The sequence below is a fragment of the Egretta garzetta genome, unplaced genomic scaffold, assembly GCF_000687185.1.
Source record: "Egretta garzetta isolate BGI_Z169 unplaced genomic scaffold, ASM68718v1 scaffold663, whole genome shotgun sequence".
Lineage (NCBI taxonomy): Eukaryota > Metazoa > Chordata > Aves > Pelecaniformes > Ardeidae > Egretta > Egretta garzetta.
Genome location: NW_009259122.1, coordinates 387,997 through 415,452, shown reverse-complemented (window position 1 = coordinate 415,452; position 27,456 = coordinate 387,997). Strand labels below are relative to the sequence as shown.

Below are 27,456 nucleotides of genomic sequence, written 5' to 3'. Positions count from 1 at the left end.
GGCAGAGGCGGTGCTGAGGGCCAGGGTTTGGGGGTGGGATGGCAGGGGTAGGGGAAGGGTTGGGCTGGGGGAGCTTAAAGGGCTTTTCCAACCCAAACGATTCTGTGATTCTAATGCTGACACTGTCAAATGACAATGTAGAATGAGCATAAGGAAAAAAAAAAAAATACGACAGAGAGATGGACAAAGCAAAGTCCCCATGGCTATGAATCAAGCTATAGCCACACGGAAGGTGTTAGACTCTCATCAAGATTAATTCTTAAAAATAAGAAGTCTGACTGTGTCCTTGGCACCACACCTGCAATGGAAGCAAACCCTGAAATTCTTTCCAATTGATTCAGAAAGCAAGAGTGTGCAACAGGAAGAACATGGACAAGGCTAGGGAAAAGAGATGTGGGCTTTTTGATTTTTAATTCAAGCACTTTAGCAATGTGAGAAGCCTCAACCACCATACCTACACGCTGCCAAATAGAAACAGCTGATGTACAAGAAGGAAGGAAAGACAAGTGTTCAATAAACACTGTCACGAGTTTTTGAAGAAAAAAAAAAAGTGGTAAGTAGCCATCATTACCTATAGAATTTCTCCTAATTCAAGACTCTTAATCCAAGATGTACAGCAACACACAACCAGGTCTAGCTGAACTGCCTTCTGAAAGTGAGTGGCTATTTACCTTGGCTTTTAGCTAAATTCCAAGAGTGGAAAAAGCAGCTACTGTTCCAGTTCTGAAGAGGGACTAATGGGATATTCTGACCAGCAATAGGCTGCCAGCATGATGTTGATCCTAGGCAAATTAAAAGAATGTTTCACGTGGGTTTTTTTAACATGCAAATTAGCAGGGCAATATAATTTAAGTAAATCAGCATGCACTTACATCAAAGTAACCCGAAGGTTAGGTGCAAAAGGTAGCAGTATTGATGTAACGCAGCCAGGAGTTCTGCCCGGCACACAGCTCAGTGTAACCTGCACTAAGCGATCAGGACACCACAAAATCAGTGTGGCACACCAAGGACTAAACACCACTCACAGGTTTCACAGCATAACTGAATATGGGATATCTTTGTCAACTCCCACTTTTTTTTGGCCCTACGCTATCTGACCTCTCATCAACAGCCTGGAAGAAGCCAGCACAATCACTTGCACATGAGGAAAGATGCAAAGGTAACGGGTTATCGATGCATATTATTTTACAAAGTGGATACGGCTGGGGGATTCATTATTTCCGTACTTGGCACTGATGTATGCTGTGCTGGAATACCGTGTCCACTGGTGAAATCCAAACTTCAGGATGAGGTTGAGGAATGGTGAAGATTACAGGAGAAATACAAGAATGGTTAAAAGACTGGAAAATAACCTTTTTGAGATGAGAGGCAAGTCCAATACACTTATCAGTGAGAAAATGAGCTCGATCACAAACCTGACCGTGAACAAAACAAAAAATTGTTAACAGGCAGCTTTTCAGTTTAGCAGAAAAAGTGTAAGGAGATAAAATGCTGTGAACTGAAAACCGAGGCAGCAGCTATTAGAACACTGGGTCGGGATGACCTCTCCAAACTGCCATGAGAAAGAAGAAAACACTCAAATATCGATGAGGTGCTTCCCTAAAAGACAGCCTCATTTCAACAGAGTGATTTCAAGGAGGTTTTGTAGCCTGTGTCCAGCAAAAGGGAGATTCTATTATCACAGCGTATTTTTAGACCTCTTAGGAATTTATGAACATGCCACATGGGTAATTATCTTTACATAATCAATCAAATACGTGGCATATGATATGATCAAGATTTAAAAAATACTAATTAAAACTAGTCCTACTGAAGTAATGTTTAATGCAGTACAAAAATATGTATTTTGATCATACAGTTGCAAGCTGAGATGCAAAGGACTGACTGACCCCTTTATAAGTAATTCCACTATTGTTAATAGCAATTACTTAAACGTGAATGTTATTTCCTTGTAAAATGGTGTCCTCGTTTTTGTAATTTTAAATTAACAATTATCTTTTGAAACGAGAACACTTTTACGCATTAAACATGACAGCAATGTAAGGGGACAATTAAATATCACAGGAAAGTAATTAGTTTACAAGACGGATTTTAAAAACTGTGTTCTTTTATCTGCAGACAAAGTTGGTACAAAAGCATAACGTTACCTGGGCTTTTTCAGTACTTGTGGGTTGCAGATGTCTGTACAGCACTTTCTTCACAACATCAAGAAACAAACAAGCGACGACGATGAGGATTATGGCAAACCAAGCAGAACCACTGGACAACAGCTGAACGAATACAAAGTACATATCCTGGGTATGTAAAAATGGCCTGGGAAGTGAAAAGAGGCGGTGATTACTCAAGGGAACTTCCAGAAACAGAAGTGCAGCCCAGGCAGGCTCAAGCGTATCTTATTTTACGTCGAGCTGGGAGTCTCTCCGACGCAGAGGTACAAGTGCATGGCGCCCATGAAGTCGTCGAGCAATCTGTTGGAACTGACCTGCAAAGAAACTCTGGGGAAGGAGGGTACCGAACTGCGGGGGGTAAACATTCCGGTTTAGTTTTAAATTGTGTTACAGGAAATCAGTCACCATCCAAGACCCCAAAATACAAGCAAAAATACATCACTTTACTGACTCAAACCTCTGTGTCTTCATTGCTGTTGCAAACATCTACAGCACCTCTGGGAAACTATCTACTTTTTAAAACCAAAAACGCCTTTACAGACACAGGCTGTCAGAAAGAATTCCTGTCATCAAGCACAGGATAGCTTAGCAGCATTGCTCAAATTTCTAAAAGAATCGCCAAAAGTGGGTGGTTACTCTAGGGTTAAAAATTTATTTTCCGACACCTGTCACAAAAATCAGAGTAACATGGTGGAACATACTACTGCAATGTTTTTTCATACCTTCACCTATCGTACGCGCTATAGGAAGGGGGTGTGGGTGAATAAAAAAAAAAAAAAAAAAAATCACTTACCAGATAATTCCCCCGTAAAACAAGGAGAATATGAAATAAAACACAATGGATCCCCACGTAACGAAATGGTTTATCCATGTCCAGAAGTGAGTTTCTAGTGCCATCTAAAACAAAGAATACTTCAGTGAACTTCCTTTTCCTCCCGTCTTCACAGAAAATCATAAATACTGGTCTGAACATACTTATGAACTGCCAGCTCCAACACTAAATATCACTGTAGCATGCAAAAACTACAAAGAAAAATTTAACCAACATTGAAACCAAACATAAAGATCATTTATCTGGAATCCTCAAGAATCAGTAACTACTGTATGACCTCTGAATCGATTTTAAATTATTGCTCTATTACGTATTTGTCTACATGCCCCAACACAGAGAGTAACGAGAGCAATACCATACCTTCATCGTAACAGTTATAACCATAACGGTGAAGACCAAAGTACCAAATGTCCAGTTCCCAAACATCTAAGGAAATGGCAAGGCAAAAATCATGGAAGGAAAAAAAAAAAAAAAGTATCAGTAAGGAGCAGAGAAGTCAGATTCCCGTCCCGTCAGCTGTACTGCCGAAACAGGCCCGTGGACACAGGTTTGTAACAACTTGTGTTGTGAAAAAGCAAGGACACAACACAACCAACTAGAAAATAATACAGCTAATGATGAGCAAAATTAACGACCCACAAGTCATCTTCCTTCTTGGTTCAGAACAAGTCACCACAAAGGCTGCATGAAACACGAAGGAAGTCCAAACCAGCCGCATGAGATGACAGGAAAATGAAGACATCCGTTTGATCGATTAAGTACAAGCATCCAACAGAAAGCAAATACTGGGTGGAACGTATTCACTTTGACATAAGTGCAAACACTTTGAACTTAAACATTTCCAGATCATCTTCAACATGCAGCATCACCTGAAAGTTCACTTTTTACCCCAAACACAAGTCTACCATTCAAAAATAATGGTGCCATCATATTTTTCAAAGAAAATTCTAAGGAAAAGACACTTTGTTTCCAGGCTAATAAACCCAAAATGAAGCTGCCGTTCTGAACTGCTGTATCTGTCACTTCTGCATTCTCTGGCCCACCAAGTGAAACTATGAAAACTCTGAACAAGTTCTGCAACAATAAAATCTCAGCTCTGACAACCAAGCAGGGACGCCGAGTCTGCCATCTACCTACACGCATGCCACACAGACACGCTGCCGTTCCACAACGGCTCCGCTCCTGTAAGCGGCCTGGGCGCCAAACCCGAGGACGTTGCTGTTCCGTCGCTACTTCTGCCGCTGACGCACCGGACAACGACCGGCCCCTCCACTCTGCATTTACCGGTAGCTAACTAAGGGAGCGAGGAGGAAGGCACCCCATGCAGCCAGGCAATCAAAAGTCATCCTAGAGCTGACGCGTCCGTACAGCACAGGGGCACGAAACTGGGATTTGCACAGTTGTAGTCCTTGTTGCAGAGCTCTGACAAAAAATTCCCCAACAGCCTGACGTTAGATCTCAGAGCTGCTCGGCTCCTCTTTACGCGAGGTACGAAACTGAGCAGCCACGAGTCTGGATTTACTGAGAATTTTAACAATCTTTGTTATAACATTTCTTCTGAAGCCTTCTATTTACTTTTCACAGCGACAGTAGCGTTCTAACAAGCGACTTGCTGGCTGTTAGCGGCTGCAGTAACAGTCCCTGCTCCTGAGCCGTCTGTGAAAGAAAGTGTCTTTGCTGACGCTGCTCCCAGGGCCACAGAGGGAGAACGCCAAATGCCAACAGGTTCTTGCCACCATTTTATTTTTGAACACGTTTACACTGTGGATGCTGCATCTTTTAATCCTGTGAAGTAACAGACACAATATTTTGTATCTCCGCCTATTCTAAACTCTTACCATTTGCCTGTTAGGTTTCAATAGCTGACGACATGCACAGCGTGAAAAAAGGGGGAGAAAAAAGAACTACAAGATCAAGTTGTTGCACAAGGTGTTCAGGTAAGCCTAGCAAACCACCAGCATTAATAAATCATTTACATTCTCTTCTGTTTGGCTTTGCTCCAGACCGAGAACTGGGGGTGGCGACGCGATGTCCTGCACCGCCAGTTCCCTGTACCGCACATTCCCGCGAAGCCATCGCTTCCCGAGGACGGCGTACAAGAAGGCGCTTCAGCAGTACACGGCCGCCTCTTGCCCTTAACTTGGGCTTTTTCAGGCACACCTTAAATCTGCAACATACTCTATGCACCACAGATATTTACTGCAACACACAGTTCCACCGGTTCCAAGAACCATCTTTGGGCACACAGAGAGGTAGAGAGTATCTCCAAATAAAAGCTAAGACTTTTTTTTTTTTTAAGCCACATCACATCATACATGAGAAGCCAAAGCACATCTGAAAGCTTTATTTCCAGTATGCTCATTTACGAAGTATATAAAAAAAAATAATCTTGAGGTTAATTTAGACAAGAAACCATTAAAAGAGGCTTCTCCGTAGCCTACATTAACACACTGGTCCAGACTCACAGAACATACCCTGTCCCCCAAAGCAAACATTTGTACTAAATACGATGACGAAAGCCTGCTCCTGCCTCGCGGATGTTTGCTGAGCAATTCTGAAGTGAGGTGCTTTGACAACTGAGACCGCTGCACAGGAACGCCCCGATTCACAGCGTGGAATCACGTCATCAGCAGAGTGCTGAAGGTTATTTCTGATCACAAGGGCTTCAGAGTCACACGGCTTGTACTACACGACAGGAGGGGACGCACACACTCGTACCTCAGCTGTAAGGGACGTTTTAGCCTAAAGCACGAGTATTTAACGCTCTTGCCAAACACCCCGTGATGAGAGCGGTGCTCGGGCTAGCTGCAGCGCCGCCCCTCCATCGCTCCTGTCTGCGGGGATGCTGACGGCCAGCACACGCGCTCGCTGGTTTTAGTCACCCAAGACAATCCTGGCCGTTGTCTGCACACCATTACATGGAAACCCTTTTTTGGGCTGACCTTCCGGAGCTCATGCCCACGCCCTACCGGCAGTGGCTGCTGTGAATCCAGCGCGATGCTACTTCTGCACCCTGTGCCGTACCTTGCGACTCCACTCAGCACGACACGAGGGTCGGCAAGCGCCTCATGTCCGTGGCAAGGAGGACATAATGAGAGAAGCAAAGGTATTTTTGCCTCGCCACACTTAACAGCTTTATGAGAAAAATCAGTATCTAATTGTTCTAAATGGGGCTAACTAACTCAGAACCAGGCAAAAGGGGGAAGCGGACTTGTAATGGTTTCATCCAAGCTTTGGAGATTTTTGTGTATGACTTTTCCCATTAACTTTAACATCTTCAAAATAGAAAGCGCCAAATTTCCATTTGATGATTTCATTAAGTCACTATCTTAGAAATATTTATTGAATAAAAAGTATAACTTAAAAGCAGTTTGCACCACTTAATTTTTAAAAATTCTGAATTATTAAAATAATACATTTGCAGAAAAAGCTTTGAGACTCTTGGCAACTTGCAGATTTAAGCCTAATTTTATAACAGATGCTAAAGAGAAGCCATTGTCTGACACTGCAATTAAGTCCAACTCAAAATGAGTTTTGAATGAATGAACATAAATTCTCATTTACTGAAGTTCTGACCCATGGTTTTGACACAGACAGTACACAAAATAAAAACGTTTAAGACAACCATAATACATTGTTATCTTGAAAGACACGTTCTTCATGGGCATATGCTGCCTGACATGTCTTACAGCTCCCACACTAAGAAACGCTCCTCTTGAGAGCACACGTGAATATTGGCAAAGCATCTTTGGTAATTATGTAGTTCGTAAAAATAAAAACTTCAATTTTTCTGACATGAGCGTTTTTCAAAAAAACCCATTAAGCAATATCACAAAAAATAGAGTGGTAGAATAATTCTTATGATACTGTACCTGGCCATTTCCCAGCAGAGAAGTGTCTTCTCCCATTAGAAGATACGAGCCATAAAAGAAAACAAACGCATGAAAGAAGCCTAAGATGGTCCAGTAAAGAAAGGGTTTAAATCCCAGGTGGGCATTTTTACTGATGTCTCTGCAGAAATAAAACAGGTTTGGGATTTCAGACTGTCTTCATATAACCCATCAGCTACTCCTATTGCATGACTGCTACTGCTTTCAACAAATGTGACTTTCAACTGCACTAGGATACATGTAACGAATGCTGACATATGAGAAAATACATAAATCACGAGCAAAAAAGGAACTCTCAGCTCTCATGATTTGCCTCTGCTTTAAGCAGACATCACCCATGGCAAGGGTCTCTCTAATGGGTCACATTCAGAACAGCACAAACTAGAATTCTTCTCCCTGGCGGTGGAAGTGCAAGAGGAAGAGACAGACACATCTCCTCATACTTGCCACTTGTTCTGCTTAAACACCTCTAGGAAAAGAAAAAACACCTGAGACACATCTCTTTTTTACAAAAACACATACTTTTTTCTCCAAAGAGCAGTATGCAGTGCGACATGCTACCACTGGGAGGACTTCCAATTCTCCAGGCAATCTCTCCCCCTCTTAGCAACGCATTTTTTGTCACACTTCCCCTAACTGGAGGCTCCTAGTTTTCACGTGCACGTCTGAGCAATTTTCATCTCCTACACGTAACAGAGGAGAAAGCTGCCCATTGTGTATGCTGACCAAGCGCTCAGCTCTCTTCCAGCCTTAACACAACTGACATAAAAAGACATTTCTCTTAAAATACTCATGTTAATTAATTTTCAGGATGAAAACTATGCAGCTGCAGTTCTTCCTTGTCAAGATAGTCACTAAAAATTGGGTAAATTACAGATAAAATACAGTAGGAATGCACAATAGCAAGTTCAGACTTCTGCAGGTGCCACTGTGGTTCTAAATGAGAGAATCATAGAATCACTTTGATTGGAAAAGAGCTTTAAGGGCATCGAGTCCAACCGTTAATCGCACACTGGTTTAGTCCACCACCAAACCAGGTTCCCAAGTGCCACATCTACGTATCCTTTAAATACCACCAGGGATGGCGATGTGCTACTGTGATAATACACTCAAGATATACATACCAGTAGAGCACCTAAGATGATATACGTACCTATAGAGCACATAAGATGATATACGTACCTATAGAGCACATAAGATGATATACGTACCTATAGAGCACAGGTTTACTCTGTAATACATGCGGATGCACATGCTGTTCAAAAAGGCTGTATATTAGGACAGGCAAGGAAGTGAAACAAATATTGTACAAAGTCAGGTATACACTGTCATAGAGCGTCTGGAAATGGAAACAAAAATATTTTGAGTCTTGTAAAGAGAGAAGTTGTTTATATTCATTAAAATTTATTAGCACACTAATAGGAGCAACAAATCATTAATTACGTGAATATACTAGTTAGAAGAAAGCTCTACTCACATAACCATCTGGTAACAACACACTAACGAATATAGAAAATGAAGCTGGGTATTTGTTAAGTGTAAATCTGTACTGCTCCTGTGTAGTTCTTTCCCAATTTTTTTTAGTTATTTACCCCGAGTGTCTCATACACATTTACAAAGATACAAGGCATCCAATACTTACTTGTTGTGAAAACAAACAGAAGAACTGATATAAAAATTGTGGTGTAATAAAGCACACATTCTGAAAAAAGAAAAGTGAAGGAAATGGTTAATCCTCAGTATGTGTCTCTCAACCCTAAAAAGAAATTGCATACTCTTACAAGCTGGTAAAAATACACAGGGAGAGCATAGAGCCTTTCAGCATTTTACTTGGCAAAGGAAAGCAATGGGCTCTGCTTGAGAGCATATTTTGTTTGTCCTTTGGGACAATGACCCTGAAAAATACCAACTTAATGATATGTGAACAAATCTCATCGTGGAAGTACAGGCAGTATTAAACAAGGAGAAATAGATCCATGTTCCCTTCAGTTTCTTGTTAAGAATTTAATTGCAAAATAGTTTCCACACTTCATTCAAGAAAGCCTGTGCCCTGCTCATGTGGCCTTTTTGCATGGGGGTAGGCAAAACAGAGCCCCAAACCCAACACCAGTCTTTAAATGGAAGCAAAGAGCAGCAGATGACAAGTGGCTTGGTGGCCAATGCTAGGAACTCACATTGACTTCTTATCAACACTGATGATCAAGTGGAAAAAACCAAGACTTTATGAGGATTTCAAACACTGCAGCCCAGGACTGAGCTACCAGGCCCATGCCCCACTCTGCCCTCTAGTGTGTTGCTTGAGCTCACCCTGCTGCTCCATGCCCTTAGCTCCCCGAGAGGTACCCAGAGAAAACCCGCTCCCTGGGGCTCCCTTCCCTCGCAGCGTCAAGGCTGGGACCGTTCGGTTTTCTCAAGGTGAGCCTGCCGGCAAAGAGCATGCTCTCTCCCCACATGCTTTCTGCCCTTCCCTCCCTCAACTACCTGCTGTGCTCCTTTTTTCTTTTAAGAAAGATAAGCGGGTTTGGTTCGTATCAAATCAATAAACATAAAAGGCCATGCTTTTACATCTGGCTAAAAAAATGCATTTCATTTCAAGCTAGTAACACTGCTTTCAGAGAACAAACTTTGCCCCTCAGCCTAGACAAACTTGCTGGGGCATTTAAAAACTATTTCTAGGTGGAAGTACTGAACAATTTCACAGTTAAACTACTACATTTGGTTCTAAAGTATTAAAAAGCAGCCCAGAAAAAGTGTTTGAACAGAGATATTTAACCTGTTCCAAACAAAACGGTCAGATCTGAAATAAATTTCTCACTGGGAGAAAGTGACACATTTTTCTGTGAACTTCCCTGGCACTCTTGCAAGACTCACCTTATAAAAAAAGTACTGTACAAGGGTTGCTATTCTAACATAGTAAAAGTGCCCATGAACAAAAAGCAACTTGGAGAGGAATTTAAACCGTGCTATTGCATAGTCACTGTTCCTTACAGCTTGCCTTCCTTCCTTGCCCATGATTCCTGTAATATTTGGGAAACAAAACAGAAAACAGGTTAAACATTGTAAAAATTAATGTTTAAAAAAAAATCAACAACATACATCTGAAGCTACAGTTCTGTTTTGCCACACTACAACTTCATAAAGGCTTCAGCAACTTTCAGTTCCAAAAGAAGGCACCATTCCTGACTCTTACAACCAAGGGAAACTGCTCATTTGATGCCAATTAAAACAAACAAACAAAAAAAGGGGCTATTTCCATAAGCTCTGCTTAAGAAAAGGTTTATGGGAAGACACAGAATTAGTAACACTCAGACAAAATCAAAATTCCCAAAACAAGCAAACCATTATCAATCCATCATCAATTATCTTTGCTCTGCATGTCTTACTTCAGAGAAGTTTTTCTTACGGTACTTTCTGGGAATATTGTACGGCCCGTACTCAACAGCAGAATAAAAGAAATGTTCTTACAATGGCAGTTTGCCAAATCCGATGAGCTGACAATGCTCGTCACTTGTCACAGCTGAACACAAATTCATTTCTAAAAACTATTATTAAGATTAGGATAAGCGTACACAGAGAACACAAAATGCTCTTTTACAGAAGAAAAGCGGGCCAGGATTCCTGAAAACCAGAAACTTAATTGCTGGCTGCCTTTGGAAAAAAAAAAAAAAAAAAAAAAAAAAAAAATAGCCTTAAGGTCCCATCAGCCTCCATGGCAAAGGCTTGCTAGTTCTGACCAACATACATGCAATGTCTAATATGCTACAAATGGCAATGAAACTTGGATTATTTTGTTTATAATAAGCTTCAGTTAGTTGACCAAGTAGCTGTAGAATAAAGCATCATTTGCTATTGGCCTGTCACCTTCTCAAGCAGGCTCTACCCATGGTCACGGCCACAGGATGTGCATGATAAACAGGACATACGCCTCTCCAACCACAAGGGGCGACATAGAATATCCTGATGCACTGATACCTTACGTAAGAGCCTTCAGGATCTGCTATTGTAACCAACGCCATCCAAGACACTACGTGATGGGTGCCAATTCAGTCATACGTATGTTTTGTTTTGTATGGAAGAGAAACCAAGATGAACAGAGAGAACAGAGAAAGCTGCCAAGCTCAGCTGAGAATCAGTACCAGCCTCTCAGGAGATACAAGGAAAGCCTTCTCCTCAAAGACACACCAGACACAGACGGCACTTCTACAGCAATACAGGCGAGGTGCGAACAGCGGCAGTTCAGTGCCAAGAAAGGTTTAAAGGTGCAGCTTACAGAAGAACTTAGAACCTGGCCATGTCTGAAGTCAGAGATACCCACGTCCAACATCTGAACCAGAGTACTGAGATGCTGGTTGCAGAGAATCTCTGCTGTTCTTAAGGCAGCATTAAGCAGGACCTCTGATTATTGGTAGGCTACGCAATAAACCTAAGGCTTCTGAAAGCAAACAGCCTTAAATTCTACATTTCACTAAACCCTTGCTACAACAGATGACTCACATGAACACATCCAGAGGTGCACAAGCATTAGGATTTTATCTGCTCACTATTCATGACTTAATCCTCTACTAAAATTTGCATCTTATTTGCTTTTATCTCTTCTGACAAAAGAAAGTTACCTATGCCAACATGTGCCTCTTGTATCATGCTCACATCGTTAGCACCATCACCGATCGCCAAGGTTATAGGTTTCTCTGGAGACGTCTTTAACAGTCGCACTACCTGGAAAAAAGGGCAGCAGAAATTTTTCCTATTAGCCAAACCATGCCTCTCCTTCCCAAGAAACTTCAGTTACCAACCTGCCAACATAATTCATGTTTTATGAATTCGCATGCTTGGGTGAAAAACATCTTTGGCCTATCACAGGCACAAATTCACTGCTCCTTCGGAAAAGCTGCTTGCTTTGGGGCACAAGCCTTACATAGATACTATGCCTGCCTCGAGCTTCTTTTGCTGTTCCTACCTAGATGTTCTTTCACAATTCTCAATCTGGTGCTTTATCATACAACAGTCACATAAAAGTTGGAACTGGAAATTTACTTAGGGAGTAATCCAGATTGAGTGCCCTCTACTAGACATGCCCAGGTTCTTCACGCCTTGGATCAATGGAACTAACCAGTGTAAAAGAGGAATCTGAGAGAACACCCCATTAGCTCAAAGATCAATACACGTGTTATTAAGGAGAACAGTTTCTTTACACAGCAGCTTCACTATCCCCAATGGCTATTCTCAGTTGGGAAAAACCTGTTTGCATACAAGGCTCCAACATCGTCAAAAGCAGAGCGGTGACATCCTGCTCTTCCCAGAAAGGAAAGGGATCTTTAACGTAAGTGCCAACAGTATTCTAAATAGGGAGGAGTTAGTTAGGTGAGGGTTTTGGCTGAGAATTAGTAATTCATGAACCTCCCAGACAGCTCTAACTAAAGGTAGAAGCTTCACTAGCTCAGTTGTAAACGGGCTGCAGAGGAAAAGGTGTGAATGCAGATCCAGAAGGCTTTCTAAAAACAAAAAATATTGATCTATGAAAAAATACTGCATCTCCTCCCCAGAGTTCCAGAAAACCCCAGAGTGGAGATATCAGCAGAGCAACAACTGCAGGAGGTGGGCAGCCAAATGACTGTATTCAAATAACAACGCTCGCTGGCAGGGCCAGCGCATCGACGGACTCGAGCGGTGACTCGCTTTGCCGGAGGAACGCAACAGCGAGTAAATGCAGTCTGCGGTGCAGAGAAGTCCACCAGGTTGGGGGAATACATTCCCTAACTGCAGGTGCAATGTTCAAGTTTGAAGGTTCCCCCCTCCTAAGGGGTAATTATTTCAAGTACATGCAGCCTTAAAGAGATAGCAAGGCTGCAGCATCTCGCCCAGATCAGTCCTCATGAGATACTGAAGACCTGGTGATTTAGACAGACAAAACTCTACCCAAAAAGGTCACGACAGAGCCTCTGGCAAACCTTGCCAACGGCGATCTGTAGCACCTGAGTGACTGACATGGAAGATGTTTAAAAAGGTTTCTGAGCCATAAAACATACAAAAACAAGTAGTGAGACTGCTAGCCATCTACTAACAGGCATTACAATTAAAGGAAAAGATGCAGGAAATATTAGCCAAGTTCCAGCTTAACCTTGGAATAATCCTTACAAAAAGTGTGCCTACAGCAGAGAACCAGACGCAAGGCTGGAATGAGCTGCCATATGCTTAGCCCCCCGTGTCGCATGGCGTTTGTCTCGCTGATTTATGTACTTCAGCATTTAAAATTAAAAAGTCACTGTCATCAAAATTAGGTTTTACTGTACTTCATGGCAAAACACAGGAAGTAACGGAGGTTATCTGCCGGACCAGATAAGAATTCAGGAAAGCATTATTGGCTGCCACCTGCCGAATCTGGCAGTACAAAACACCTTATAAATCAAGTTAAACGACATAATGAGAACAAGGACACCATACAGGCAAGTCACTGCACCTCAAAGAGAGGGGAGGGCAAAAATTTCAGCTAAAAATGTACATAAAGCAGACATACCCAACAAATTGTTTTTCTCATCGTAGTTACAAACAACTTCCTTTTAACATTTTATTGAAACTAGTACTATGCCAAGTTTTATACACAGCTGAGCAGTTGTATAACGAAGTGGTTCTAAAGAGCATGTTAGAAGTCTGGCTAAATGTTGGAAGCAGGAAGAGGGACCTCAGAAGAGGTCATTCAGGCTACAGTAAACCAGCCTGCCCTCTTTTGCACATCTAGTACCTCATAAGGGGTTTCTAGTGCTTTAAGGTAAAAAAAAAATAAAAATCTCTTTTCCCTTTTGTTTTTGACAAGGTGTATGAACAGAGTGGGCAGCGGTGGCCTTTCAGAGGTTTAATATTACTGGAGATTTAATATTTACTGGAAATACATGCAAAAAGCCTTTAAAACGTGTTTTAGATAAGCTACAAGTATAATAAATTAAAAAATACTCCAGTTGAGGTATACAACTGAGTGTTAGTCAAAGAAAAAGGAAGAGAAGCATAGAATGAAGAAAATTTCAAAAGGAAATTACAGTTGTTCAGAGCTCAGCTTTCTAGAGTAAAAAAAAAAAAAAAAAAAAGAATCACAAAGTCTGAATTTGATCTGAACTGTATTTGAGTAAAATTAAGCACATGTGAAGGAAAAATGATCTAAGTAGAGAGCATTAAGGCAAACCTCCCCTGGAGACCAGACTTCAGCTTCCCTTCCCTGCTACTTCCTCCTCTTTCTCAATTTAGTTTTTTTGTTTTGGAGAAGCAATGGAGCAGGCCATGTGAAAGCTTTTAAGCGATCAGGATGGCTACTGCCTTGCAGAAGGCTCAAGAGGCTGATGAACGATTAGCCGCCTTGTTGCGCGGTGGCAGCATTTTGACCCTCTCCTCCATCCACTTGCAAGTTTTCCACAAATGCACATAGAAACTTCCAAGCAAACTCCAGATCAACTGAATTTAACAAGGATTCAGAAGTCACACAGAAGATCAGGAAAAAAATCAGAACAGTTCCAGAAATCCTCACCTCCTGACGATATTCTCACTCACCTTCGCTTTCTGAAGGGGTGCCATGCGACAGCACAACACTGCAGAACAGTTTTTGCAAACTTCCATGAACAGCTTTTCATGTTCCCTGAGTGCAAGAGAGAGGCTGGTCCCATCCACAACCAGTCCATGCTGGATAACATGGTCTTCCTTTATTCTATTCAGGGACAAAAACATTGGCTTTGTATTGGTGTGACAGGAAAATTTACATTTTGTTATGAACTCTGCAGTTGCCCATACAATAAACAAACAAGTCAGCCTGTTTGACAGGCTGCCTCTTCAGGTCTGTTGTTAGAGTAATAAATAAATTGCTATAGAGGCAACTTCATGTGCTTGGCACATACATCGACGAGATTGTCATAAAACTTGAACATAAAAGAAAACCAAGCTAAGATCGTCACCGAGATGACGACGTCTCCGGTATGTTACCTCTTGGCTAGCTGCCTCAGTTGCTCTGCGCATGTACTGTCCGACTTGTGCTGCACGAGCTCAAGGATGTTCATGGTTCGGTGGAAGTGTCCACATGATAAACTGACGCTAACCGCCGTTTCGTGCTTATCTCCAGTGAGTACCCACACCTTGATACCAGCCAGCCTGAGTGCTTCTATGGTTTCTTGGACTTTCTCCTGCAGTCTAGAAACAAGAAAAATCTTAAATAACCAATCAAACACTTTACAAAAAAAGAGCTCCCACTGTAACTCCACATTACTCCTGTAACCCCACTGTCACGATGACCTATGACGGCATCTCCAATGTTACATGTATTTTCAGAGAATCGTGGTCTAGCAGAGGACATTCTGTTACCAACAATAAAACGAAGGCCTCGATGAATCAAAAATTGAACTTCAATCCTGCTAAGTGATCGAACATTTGCAACAAACCTATCTTAATTTAAATTAGGCACCACTGCTGCATTTGAGAAGCTTTAGAACAGTCCACAACAATTACTGTCTACTGTGGTACATGAAAAGCTTCTCAGTACACTCCAGCGTACAACGCCCCCTCTGACTGCCACACGGACATACTGTGGAAGCAGAATGCTTTGTTAAGCAGCTATGCATAGAAGCTTTCCCAAGGAATTAGCCGTTATCCTAAATATTTACTGCAGTTACTCCATCTCACATACATTGAATCTCTCCCAATGAAGCACAGTGTATGTCATTAAGCCAAAATCAGTTGGTACAACACGTGTTTCGAGTGCTGCTCAATCCGAAGAGCAGTAAACACGCTAAACAAGAACAGAACTTTGAGTCATGACGGGAGAGTTTTTCATGGCACACATCATATTTCAGTTATAAAGCCTGAACTCGCTATATTTTTGAGCGTAGTTAGCAGAAACTCCATTGCATACTTGTCTTCTACTCCTGTAGCCCCAAGTAATTCCAGATCCCTTTCTATGAAGTTGAATACATCTGATAATCTTTCTTCCCGTTGTTGTAAGGCAGTCCTGGCCTCGTGAAGGCGTTTGCCAATTTCTTCATATTCCTCAGGTGTGAACCTTCTGTAGGCTACGCACAAAGTTCTGAGTCCTTTCTGTGAGAAAATAAAAGACTACATTCAGAGTATGCAAGATTCTAATCCAGCAAGAAGGTGTCACCCCCAATTTGTTCACTTCAAGTCACAGAATTTGAACCAGAAGAATTTTCTTCTGATCAGCTGGGCAAGCACGTACACTTACCAAAGCAAATTCATCCACATGTAGCCTCGTTTTGTCTATTTCTCCACTCTTACTACGAGGAAGAATGGAAGATTCTGCTCCCTTTGTGAATAAAAGCTTTTCCCCTAGAAAGTAAAATAGAACACAAACTAAGAACACACACTATTTAGGAATTTCTCAACGGCGCCTTATGCACCTTCTGATGGCTTACCTGAGGGACTCTCTACGATGACACTCATTCGTCTGCGATTCGGATCAAACTCCAGAACATGAAGCAATTTATACCTGTATTTTGGGTTTTAATAGAAAAGGGAAGGGGAAGAAAACATTCTTAGAAATAAATTCCCACTTACTTACAAATATACTCTCACACCCCCCCGAGCTTTCCCCAACATGTCATTTTTATATAGAAACTCTAGAAGCAGTGCTACCACTGCTGAGCAACAATCACTGTTAGCGGTGTTTGTGCAACTGATTGCTTTTCAGCACTTTATATATATTTAATTCCATTCCATAAGAATAAAAGGTTCTTCTACCAACAAGAATAGTTTCCTGAACGCTACTTTCACATCTGGAGATTACAATCAGCTCCTACCCCCTCCTTTACCCTTCTACCACTACTAACTTTGAAAACTACATTTTATTTCTAATCCTTCTAAACAATATATGGGGGTCAAAAAAAGAGTATACGTTCCCTGATAACTAGACTGTTTTTTATGTTACCACTGGTTTAGAAAGTTAGTTTTAGACATTTAAGCTTAAAGTACTGCCAACTAACTGAGATCGAATGGAGAAAAGGTGTTACGACATCCCACAGACACACAGCTATCAATAATACTTCTACTCATTTGGGGAAAGCTTAGGACATCTAATTAGATTATGCATACCTAAGGCTGATTCTGGGAACTTCTGAAAGCACAAACTGCAAGGCTTGAATGAGCAACCCAGCCTCCCAACGCAACTACAGTCTCAAGCATTGAGGAATGGGCAAAGGTACAAACTGTTAAGTACACACCTACACAGAGTAAGTCACACAAAGTTCTTGCATCTCCGTTTCAACTGGCAAGGAGTAAAATGCAAGCTGCCCTGAAGGCATCAAGGGAGAAGCATTAAAAAGAGCACGCTGTGGCAAGGCAAGGTTTTCTCATGAACAGAGAGGACTAAGAGGAGCACATCGTATTAACCTTCACCACTGTTCTGTCCTTCAAAAGGAACAAGGGGTAAAACCGAGTACCTTTCCTGTTTCCCAAGACTTTTGACTTCCATACTGTCCCCACTAGTTCCAGTAAATACCACTCCAACCCTAAAAGGAAAAAAAAAATATGCATTTAATCATCACTTTAGACATAATGCCTATTGATTGGTTTGGGGGGGGGACGAGGCGGAGAAAAGAAGAGAGAGAGGGACCCTTATACCCCATCACTGCTCTCTATTTCTAGAGGAAATAAAGAATGCCCACTTTCTACAGTATTTTAATAGCAACATACTCTGTCCACTATAATGTCTCAAGGATTTCCATACATATTTTAAATCACCACTTTATATATGCCTTAGGTTTTTGTGTGTTTCCATAGTGAACTGACAGTGCCAGGCCCTGGGCTTTACAGCCGTTCCCACCAATCTTTAAGGTTGCTTTCACCACGAATTGCCTGCCCTAGCAGGCAGCTTCGACGTGAGATGGTTTGGGCAGTACAACTCACCGGCTTGCAGCTTCAACTAAAGCTTTCTCATCTGGTGAAGAAGCGTAATACTCCAGTGGGGATGCTATTCCATTGGCAAGCCAGGGACCATCAGCGCCATCTGTTTGATCTGCATTGATCTGCACTGTATGACAAAGACAAACGGCTTTCAAGAAGAGTTCTTCCTCTTTCATCTACAAGAAAGAGAAAACTTCATTTGTAACATTTGCATATCAGCCCAGTTTTGAACATACTTAATAAAAATACATTTTTACTTAAAAACCTGCCAAGTATTCCATGTTAAATAATCACATCTCAACATGTTTAATAAATACTATTTTCTCAGCAACACTTAATAGCTTTAATCTATTCAGAAATTCTGATTTTTTTAAAAAAATGCTAACGCTAGAAGAACCTTGCTCTGAAATAAAACACTATCTAGGAATGGGGGGCGGGGGGGGAGAGAAAATCTTACCAAACTATGCCTGTTTCCATCTGGAGAATCTTCAGAGAACCCCTCCGGAGTTAGTTTACCGTTGACCTCTTGGTACTTTATGCCATTAATGGAGCACTCCCGAAACTGCATCTCATTTTCAGTTAATGTACCGGTTTTGTCTGTAAACACATACTCTACCTTTCATAAAATAAAACAAAAACCAGACTTGGAGTTGCATGTATTTGTTAGAAGAAAGAAAAAGCCCAACTCAACCCTCCCTTCTCCATTACACACCTTTTTTCATCATGTAAAAATTTTAATTTCTGTCATCAGACATCTAAACCTTATTTTTACATTAATCAGAAATCAAAGTGCAACCAATAAAGTCTGCAGTAATGAATTTTAATATTAAAAAAGTAGTAGAAAATAGAAGGGAAAAAAAGAGACAATGTATTTTTTACTCTACCTGTCCCAATTCTTCATTGAGGTCTGAAGTATTCACTTGTGCTCTCTGGTTTGTTTCTTCGTGATAGAGGTCAAGATCCCAGCCGATAAAAAAAGATCCAAGAAACTTCTGCATCTCAACAGTCACATAAAGTGAAATAGGTATAATAAAATTGTAAAGTACCAGAAAAGCAAGAAAATCTGAAATAAATCTCAGAATCTACAAGAGAAAAAGAGAATATGTAAAGATTACTGCAGCGATCAGGCGAAACGTGGTTACTGAGTTATGTTTCAATATGCATGAAAAATGACAGACTGACAGAGCCGGAGGAGACCGCGTCCCACGCGCAGGAGCGAGACAACACACCCAGCGACGCTGCAGGCATTTCCAGTTGCCCCAGTAACACGCCCTCAGACTGATGCAGAAAGGCTGCCTGAAGCTCTGACTGGGTGTTCCGTTCTCAAGTTCATTAATTTTTGTCCTTTCCACTGAACCTGTCAGGAGGGCTGCCAATTAATATTGACTTCCCTGGTGATTCTGCTTGCCAACAGGTCTCCTGGAAGAGCTGGGTCTGAAAAGACCGATGCATCCCCCATTCCATCAGACCGCACCATTCATAGGCGCCTCTAAGGAGCCGTAAGTGGCGAGGGCAAATGACTGATATTCCCCGAAAGTCAGCACCAGTAACTGCAGTGTCTGACAAAAGCTCAGGAAGTTCTGTGCCTTAAGAGATCTTCCAAACTGAAGCAGAAGAGACAAAGACTGAGAGCAGTAGCTCATGCCAGAGAGGCGCCAGTGAGAAGTGCCAGTTGCTAAGGTTGGCGGGTCTCCTCGAGCACTGCCTGTTGAACAGCAATCCACCTGCGCAAGGCAGGGCAGGTGAACCAGGAACGCACCCCAGGTAAGGATGTTGGCGTGTAGAGAAATGCAAAGCAGAAGTAAACAAGGGAGAGAGAAAAACACAGACAGGACAGAAGGGGAGCGGCACTGCAGACAGACAGACGGCTCTGTGTGCTCCTGAGGCAAAGGTAAAGAACAGGGAGGCTGAGTGAATACTTCTCCTGATTCTGTTTGGAACTGACGGGGCTCCACGGGCTAGTCCAACGACAGAGCAACCACTGCACATTGAGAGGAGCCAAGAATTTATTTGACTGACCACTTCAAACAGTTCAAAGTGCGCTAAGGGGGTGCAGGTACTAAATATAAAAGTCACTAAATCTGTAAACTTTTAAATTCATTAAGTACTGTCACCAGCCAGACTTTTAGACAAGAGTATTTTAGAATACATGGACAAGTTTGTGATAACTGTAGCGATAACCTGAATTAATAATTTTAAATAAAACACAGCATTGGGATAAAGATGCTTTTCCAGTTAAACCACAAAACCACTTCACATGACAAGCCTCTCAAGGCTGCATGTTCTACTGAAATGCCAGTGAACTCTCAGCTGCCCTTGGATCAGACATTCTCAAACAACTTCTCCTTCCTGAACCACGGCGTATTTCACTCTGCTTGTGAAGCCAAACAGAACGCTCCCGACTTGGGATTCGGACCTTTCTGCACACACGGCACCCAGTGAGCACATTCAATTCTCAATTCTCTGGGAGACGGGTGTGGAGGTGCGTGTGTTAGAAAATTAAACAGGACACAGAAAACACACAATTATTAAAAAACACCCCAACACCGCAAACCAACACTTATCAGAACTGCAGACTTCAGGAACAGTTCAAAGTATCCCTCCAATCTCTACAGAACAGTGAGAAGGCGAACAGGAGCTTGAGCAAAATCACAGCCTTACAAAATTGTCTGAACAATCTCAGCATCAGAGAATGCCCAGAATGCCTGAGCTGTGAAATCACTGCAGCAGAACATGCACAACAGCAGCCCTCCTCCTCCTCCTTTCATTTAAGGAATGACAAAAGACACCCAAAAGAACAGTAACTATAATAAGAACACATAACATCAGAAATATGTTGGAGCGGGGCCAGAGGAGGGCTACAGAAATGCTCCGAGGGCTGGAGCCCCTCTGCTCTGAGGCCAGGCTGGGAGAGTTGGGGGTGTTCAGCCTGGAGAAGAGAAGGCTGTGGGCAGAGCTGAGTGCGGCCGGTCAGGGCTTCAAGGGGGCCCAGAGGAAAGGGGGGGACAAGCTTTTTAGGAGGGCCAGCTGGGACAGGACAAGGGGGGATGGTTTTAAACTGAAGCAGGGGAGGTTTAGACTGGATCTAAGGAAGAAATTCTTTACAGTGAGGGTGGTAAAACACTGGAACAGGTTGCCCAGAGAGGTAGTGGAGGCCCCATCCCTGGGACCATTCCAGGCCAGGTTGGACGGGGCTGTGAGCAACCTGATGTGGTTCAAGGTGTCCCTGCTCCTGCAGGGGGGTTGGGCTGGGTGACCTCTAAAGGTACCCTCCAACCCAAAACATTCTATGTCCTAACAAAACCCAACATTTTCAAAAAGCTTGGTCTTTTCATATAGGAAGGAAAGTCCAACCAGTAACAAGAGGTAAGGTATTTCTACACAAGGGTGAGGCTACATAGGACTATCTCAAAAATACTGAGAGAACAGCACACAGAGCTGCAAGTGGATCATGTGGCATACACGCCTACATGCAAGAGTAGAGACACAATAAATACCACACTCAGCACACAGTGGTCGAGGGCTCCTCGATGCGCACACCTTACCTTACTGCTGTTTCTTTCATGCTCTGTTTTTTCATTATACCACGGCTCATCCCATTTTTCTTCAGCTTGCCATGCATACTTTAAAATAGTGCTCAGAATGGCTTCAAAGAGGAGGATCATTAGGTAAATGATCAAAAAGGAATTCATGGACCTAAAAAGAGGGGGAAAAAAAGCAACTTCAGTTTATTTTACTTAATTTGTGCCCACACTGTGGTTACATGAATTGATCAAAAACTTATTGGACAATTTTTTTTTTTAAATGTATCCTGTGTTTGCTATGGATATAAAGTTTCTATGGGACAAGCAGGCAACAGATACGAAAATAAATCCTGCACCTGACTAAGATACCCTCGACATGCAGCAATATGAAGAATAGCCTCAGGTGCAAGAACACCCCAGCAGCTGCCTTGGGTCACACCTCTTGTCCAAGATTCCGGGGGCCGATTTATCCTTCTCTTCGTCACTGAGTATCTAACAAGACCGTGAAGGCAGTACAGCCCACCATAGCAGAAATCCAAGGCTGCGCCCTTTTCTTCAGTTGGAAGGGCACCACCATGTGCACCTGATGACCTAACCCAGGCCGTGCTATACCAGGATACGGTCAAGCTTGCCTCAAGCTTGCCTCTCTATTCCGTAATGCTAGCCAGACCATCTTCCACCCCTTGCTTTGATCACTGAACTTTTCTTGTGCACTCTAGAGTGCCTTTTGTATCTGGCTATAGAAAATAATCGATCCCATGTTTGCAAAAACATGCCCGGAGGCTACCTCAGACTTTTAGTGACTGGAATAGAGGCAGCGTATCAGAACTCCTTTTCCTTCTAAAACAATTCACAAGGTTCAACATTGTAAATCTCTATTATAGTGACACCTACCCCACAACTACAAACAAAGATTTGTTTTAAAAACTGAGGCTGCGACTTGTGCTAGAAGCAAAATTCATTGCAACACACATCTGGGTAGACTACATCCTTTAGACCATGTGAAACAAAGCTATTCCCCATTATATCAAATACTAGACTCGGGACAAAGATTTGTAAGTGATTAAGACTTCCATTCAGCCCGTCCTCTTTGAAGGCATGGTGCAGTTTTACAGTAAAGGATGCACAGAACAGCAGAGGCTGAGACTGTTGTGAAAACCATCTCTGAGCATCTGGTTCCAGCAGCATTTCACCTATCATTAAACGAGCTCCACATCCCAAAAATAAACCTCCTGAACCAACTTCTGCTTTGGTCCTTTCTAAGCTTGGGTATTTCAACTTCGCACACTACTGAAAGAATCAATAAAGGATGAAACATCAAGAAACAGATTTTATCCTCTCTTCCCTTGCCTACAACCCAACGACGGGATCTTCGGGGCTTTAAAGCTACCGAGGAAAAACTAAGTTACAACTCTACAAACATGAAAGATATTAGAAAATAAACATACTTTTCTACTGCTGACCGTTTCTGAGATTTACTCTTGTAATTTAATGCCATCTTTGTCTCCATACCTGTATACACTGCAACACCTGGGAAGGAAGGGGGGGAACAAAGAGTTATGTTTTATTTTCTGCATATACACAGTTTGCAGATTTTTTTTCATTTTAAGGGACACAGGATAAAATCAAGAGGTGATATTGCTTTTGTGTTTACTTCAGTACAATGGTGAGACAGTATTTTGCAAGTGTTTGCAATATTCTGCTATAATACAACAGTACTACCAAAGTGATTTTAACACTTGCTAAAACGCTGTTAATCATTACGACTGCACTGCTCCTCAGTGTGCACTTTATGGAAATCTGAACGGTAAATCTCAGGAGAAAGTCTTGAACAATGGGTGACAGTAACAACAGGCATTTATCCACTGCATTTAAGTTATTCCTTCATCAAACCACTTCAGATATTTTCAGAGCAGAGCTGGAACTTTATATCCTTAGAGATTCTTCAGCACATCATTACTTTCATCTATAACCATATCCCCTCAGGTAACAGTCAGCAAGATTATTACATTTCTTCAGTGTAAGTACAATTAAACCACAGTTCATCAACATGTTTTAAGAACAGAATACTCTTTAAATATTTAGATGTCTACAAACCAAATATTTCTTTAGTGTTTTTTAATCTTGCTCCACGAAGTAAGAGACTTTCAGGCCCAAGAGGTCTAAAAAGAAATAGACATATCAGCATTTAAAAATGAGTTATTCTGTAGGACCAGTGAAATCCAGTTTCCCCGTGCAGAGTTGCCCTATATTCCCTACGAATTCCCACCGCAACAACTCCAACCCCGCTCTCACTTCGGCCCACCTTCAGCCCGCTTGCCCCTTTCACCACACCTCACACACCTCCACGGAGCTCTCCGCTTCCCTCTGTGTCTCCGCTGTCACTGCCATACCCTCCCACCACTGTTCAATAGCCTGGAATTAGTGACTGAGCTAAATAAATCAAACGGCCGGTTCAGAGACACCTGCAAGTTACCCGAGAAGGCAGCAGGCAAAAGCCCTGCCGAGTTCAGAGGGCAGCCGGAGTGCTGTTGAGGGTTTGGCTATTTTACCGACCCTATGTCTACCCCTCTGTCAGACTGAAATGATCTAGAAGCTCAAAAGCTATCCAGACCAGAGGAACACAGATGAACTAGATGGACATGCCACCACCACAGCAGTGCAAGTTCTGCTTCCTAACACAAGAGTAAAATTTCATAAACGTTTTTTCCTCCCATCTATCAGACCACAACCATACATCAATTTAATTGGCAGAGCTAACCATAAACAGCGCTGTGAAAATAAAGGTCCAGTTGGAACCAAGGTTCATGTAAGGTTAGGGCTGCATGTCCTATCCCGCGGCTGTATCACCTTTAGAAACTGCCAGCAGGGTTGGTTTGGAATAACAAAAAATAAAATCACATTCGCTATTTTTGCCAGTGTTTCAAATGAAAGCAAAAACTGAACGGCCGCAGCGGCCAGGCTGAGATACTGGGTATGAGCAGAAGAGTTCAAGACCATACACCCCGCTGCGGCACACACGCCCTGCGCTCGCCTTCCGTCTCCATTACCTGTACCACCAGCAGGCCATGACCACCACTACAACAACAAAGCTCTTGGGCTTGAAGCTCCTTTGAAAGCATAACCCGGAGCTGCTAAAAAACCAAAACCCCAACCCCCCACTCCAGCACTGAACTAAGTGTTACTGCAAATGTGACAGTCACCACCACAAATACCACGTGCACAACTCTACACAGGGAGTATATGTTCGTTACATTGCACTGTATTAGGCTCAAACTTGAACTGAAATATTGAGCTAAAAGGGACTAAATGCTCAGGCATTTAACCTCTGCCTGTCAGAGACCTAGTGTGTATTTCTGGATTCGAGTGGGTTTTGCAGTTTGTAAACGCAGTCTGACAATCCCAAACCACAAAACCTGAGTCAGCGCACCAAGGACTAGACCAGTTTATCCTTGACAGTCAGGATTCAGTTTATCATCTCCAGACAGGAGATACAGCGCCACCAGCAGTCACAACCTGCCACTACTTTTCACACTCCCTTTAAACTGGCTCTGTTATATGTTGTCAGCTAAATTATTTTGACAGATTATCCCAAAGCTGAACCTTCAAGCTTGGCCGCAATGAATTCTGAAAAGCTCTAAGTGACGGAGCACATAAAGCGGCCTTAGAAAACAGCCAAGTAGGTTTTTGGGAGGGTTTGTGTGGGGTTTTTTTGTGGGGAAGCATTGGAATTGGGGCCTGGTGACCTGCCTTCCACATCCCCATATTTCTTGCAACATCACCGACAAATCATCGATGGCTCTGAACTCCTGCCTAAAACTGACAGATGTCTGCCAGCCTCGCAGGCGGCTCTCGGGTTGACAGACGTTCAGTTCGTCAGACTGAAGGCACACATCACATGGAAAAGAATACCGCCTCAGTATTGGATTCAGGTAGAAATTGCACTAAAAATAATGTGTAAGGGAGAACATTTTGGATATTAGAAGGGTCAGAAAATCAGAGCAGGATTACCTGTCTCTGGGGCACATTTACACACCAGAACACAGCACTTCATTTTGAGAAGAGGTGACCAAGTTTTTTGAAAGCTTGATTATCAACAACCCTCAAGAGAAAACAATTAAATAATTGGCATGCTAAACATCCCTAGAATCTGGCCATTTCTGGTGAGCGATTTCCCTGTCTTTATTTCAAACCCTGACCTTTCTCACCCCTGCCCTTCCAATTTCTCTCCTGTCCTGTTGTGGTGGTGGGAAGTGGATGAGCCACTGCGAGGGTGACGCCTGGCTGCTAGCTGGGGCCCACCCACCGCAGTCAGCAATCTTCTGAGGAAGTCCACGTGAAGGTCTGTAAGTGGCTTCACGCCTTTATTTGTGTGTTTTGGCACGTGTTTAGGTGTATGCTCCTTGCTACGACCGCACAGGGACAGGCGGCGAGCACGTGGTCGTGCCCACACGGCTTTATGTGCACACGCTCGCGTGTTGACCGCTACAGATGTAGGCACTTCTTTTCACAGCCCAGGTAGGACAGCAGTCTGAAATACACACTAAGAGCTGCAACTTGTAGCAAAGGCTTTGACAAAGCAGACCGATCATTTCCAGGAATTTCAACAGTAGAAACACCCGCTCCGTGCCTCTGATAAACAGGTAACGGGGGATCTGTTGTAGTCTACAAAATATGCTGCTGGAAAATGTTCAAAATCAATGGATGTTTTAAATGGCAAATAGCAACAAAGCTACCAGCTGATTACCAGTGCCTAAAAATCACCCCCTTCAGAACAGCCATGCTTTCTAGAACTGTCCTAGTAAATCTGAAAGACTGGGTAGCAATGAACTTTCTTTCACTGACTTTTTCTCATCTCCATCTGAAGGTGCAGCTACAACTGGCGCTTCCAGTAAAAAAGCCCCTCCCTTCCGTATATCCGACACCAAGTCCTTTCTGTGATGGTCATGTTTTAACCACCTCCATCAGTTCTCAACATCAATCTTACTAAATTTTACTTACCGTACGATTTCTTCAGTTTGTTGACTTATAGTTATTCTTCCAACAAACCTACGGAAGATGGCCACGTGTTAGAAGTGTCTACGTAACGACTCAAAAAACATAAAAACTCCTCTACATTTCCAAAACAGTCACTAAGGGTTCACAGATACAAAACACTCAACTTCCATTAACAACCAAACTAAACCAATATGGCAACACTGGCAATAGTTTTACACGAGATATTTAACAACAGGCACAGTTACCCTCTGAAGGAGCAGTCCTTTGGGAAAGCCCATTAGGTTTATTAACAAAACCACAAAAGATTGTATTTCTTACGCAGTTAAAACAGATTGCAACTTCTTGATGTTTCAGTAAGGAATAATTCCTCAACAAATACAAGTCAGCATATTACCCATCAGAAATATAATTTTGCATTTAATAAAGCCAATCTACTCTGCTTTTAACATCTGACACCTGCACATTTAGCACGGCCGCAGCTGCAAACAGGGACATGTACTTCTACAGGGATGGTCCCTTAGCTTGATGCTCTCCACGAACTGAGCTGCAGACCAAGTGCCTGGACAGCAGTTCAAACCAAGTCTCTTAGTTTTTAAGAATTTAGTACTTCTCAAAGATCCCAATGCTGTGATACACTTGGGTTTTGAAAACTACTGCTGGACAGCTACCACCTTCCATGACACCATTCAGGAGAAACGTGGCCAGGAATATTACTTGTGTCACCCACGGCGCTGTTTGTTACAGCGTCTAGGGCACTGCTTGCTGATGTTAGAAGTACACTCGGATACAACTGGCTTTAATCTAAATTTTTGCTGCTGAAGAACAGAGTTCAAATCTTCTCTTGAGCATAAGAAAAAACAACCGTGACCAGCGCATACCCTTAGAATTAACATCAGCTTACAACTATTTGCTACGGTTTGAGTTAATTCCATTAAAAAAAAATACTATATAGTACTGAAGTCTCCTGGCAGAACCCTGTACAACTCTTTCTCCAACCTGCTCAGACTCATGGGCCACTTAATTCTTTAAAATCTGGAAACAAGTTTACTGGTTAGAACAGAAATATACCCAAGTGTCACGATTAAAATACAAAAGATAAATATTATCCTATAATTTCTGATTTACTACTGAAATACTCAAATTTAACCTGTCACTTG

The 27,456-nt window shown here is 42.4% G+C and overlaps 1 protein-coding gene across 1 annotated transcript in view; it reads right to left on the bottom strand.

Moving 5' to 3' along the window:
* Positions 1–27,456, bottom strand: part of ATP11B (ATPase phospholipid transporting 11B (putative)) — a 57,279-nt gene that overhangs the window by 17,191 nt on the left and 12,632 nt on the right. The window contains exons 10-30 of the mRNA XM_035891150.1: positions 26,303–26,350; positions 23,399–23,463; positions 22,750–22,831; positions 21,323–21,473; positions 18,662–18,859; positions 18,235–18,393; positions 17,781–17,953; positions 17,315–17,383; positions 16,292–16,365; positions 16,102–16,205; positions 15,775–15,956; positions 14,853–15,056; positions 14,427–14,580; positions 11,504–11,606; positions 9,762–9,907; positions 8,533–8,592; positions 8,102–8,229; positions 6,873–7,011; positions 3,361–3,426; positions 2,962–3,065; positions 2,148–2,313 (exon numbers count right to left, since the gene is read on the bottom strand). Of these exons, the coding sequence (XP_035747043.1) occupies positions 2,148–2,313; positions 2,962–3,065; positions 3,361–3,426; positions 6,873–7,011; positions 8,102–8,229; positions 8,533–8,592; positions 9,762–9,907; positions 11,504–11,606; positions 14,427–14,580; positions 14,853–15,056; positions 15,775–15,956; positions 16,102–16,205; positions 16,292–16,365; positions 17,315–17,383; positions 17,781–17,953; positions 18,235–18,393; positions 18,662–18,859; positions 21,323–21,473; positions 22,750–22,831; positions 23,399–23,463; positions 26,303–26,350 (2,575 nt within the window). The remainder of the gene's footprint in view (positions 1–2,147; positions 2,314–2,961; positions 3,066–3,360; positions 3,427–6,872; positions 7,012–8,101; positions 8,230–8,532; positions 8,593–9,761; positions 9,908–11,503; positions 11,607–14,426; positions 14,581–14,852; positions 15,057–15,774; positions 15,957–16,101; positions 16,206–16,291; positions 16,366–17,314; positions 17,384–17,780; positions 17,954–18,234; positions 18,394–18,661; positions 18,860–21,322; positions 21,474–22,749; positions 22,832–23,398; positions 23,464–26,302; positions 26,351–27,456) is intronic.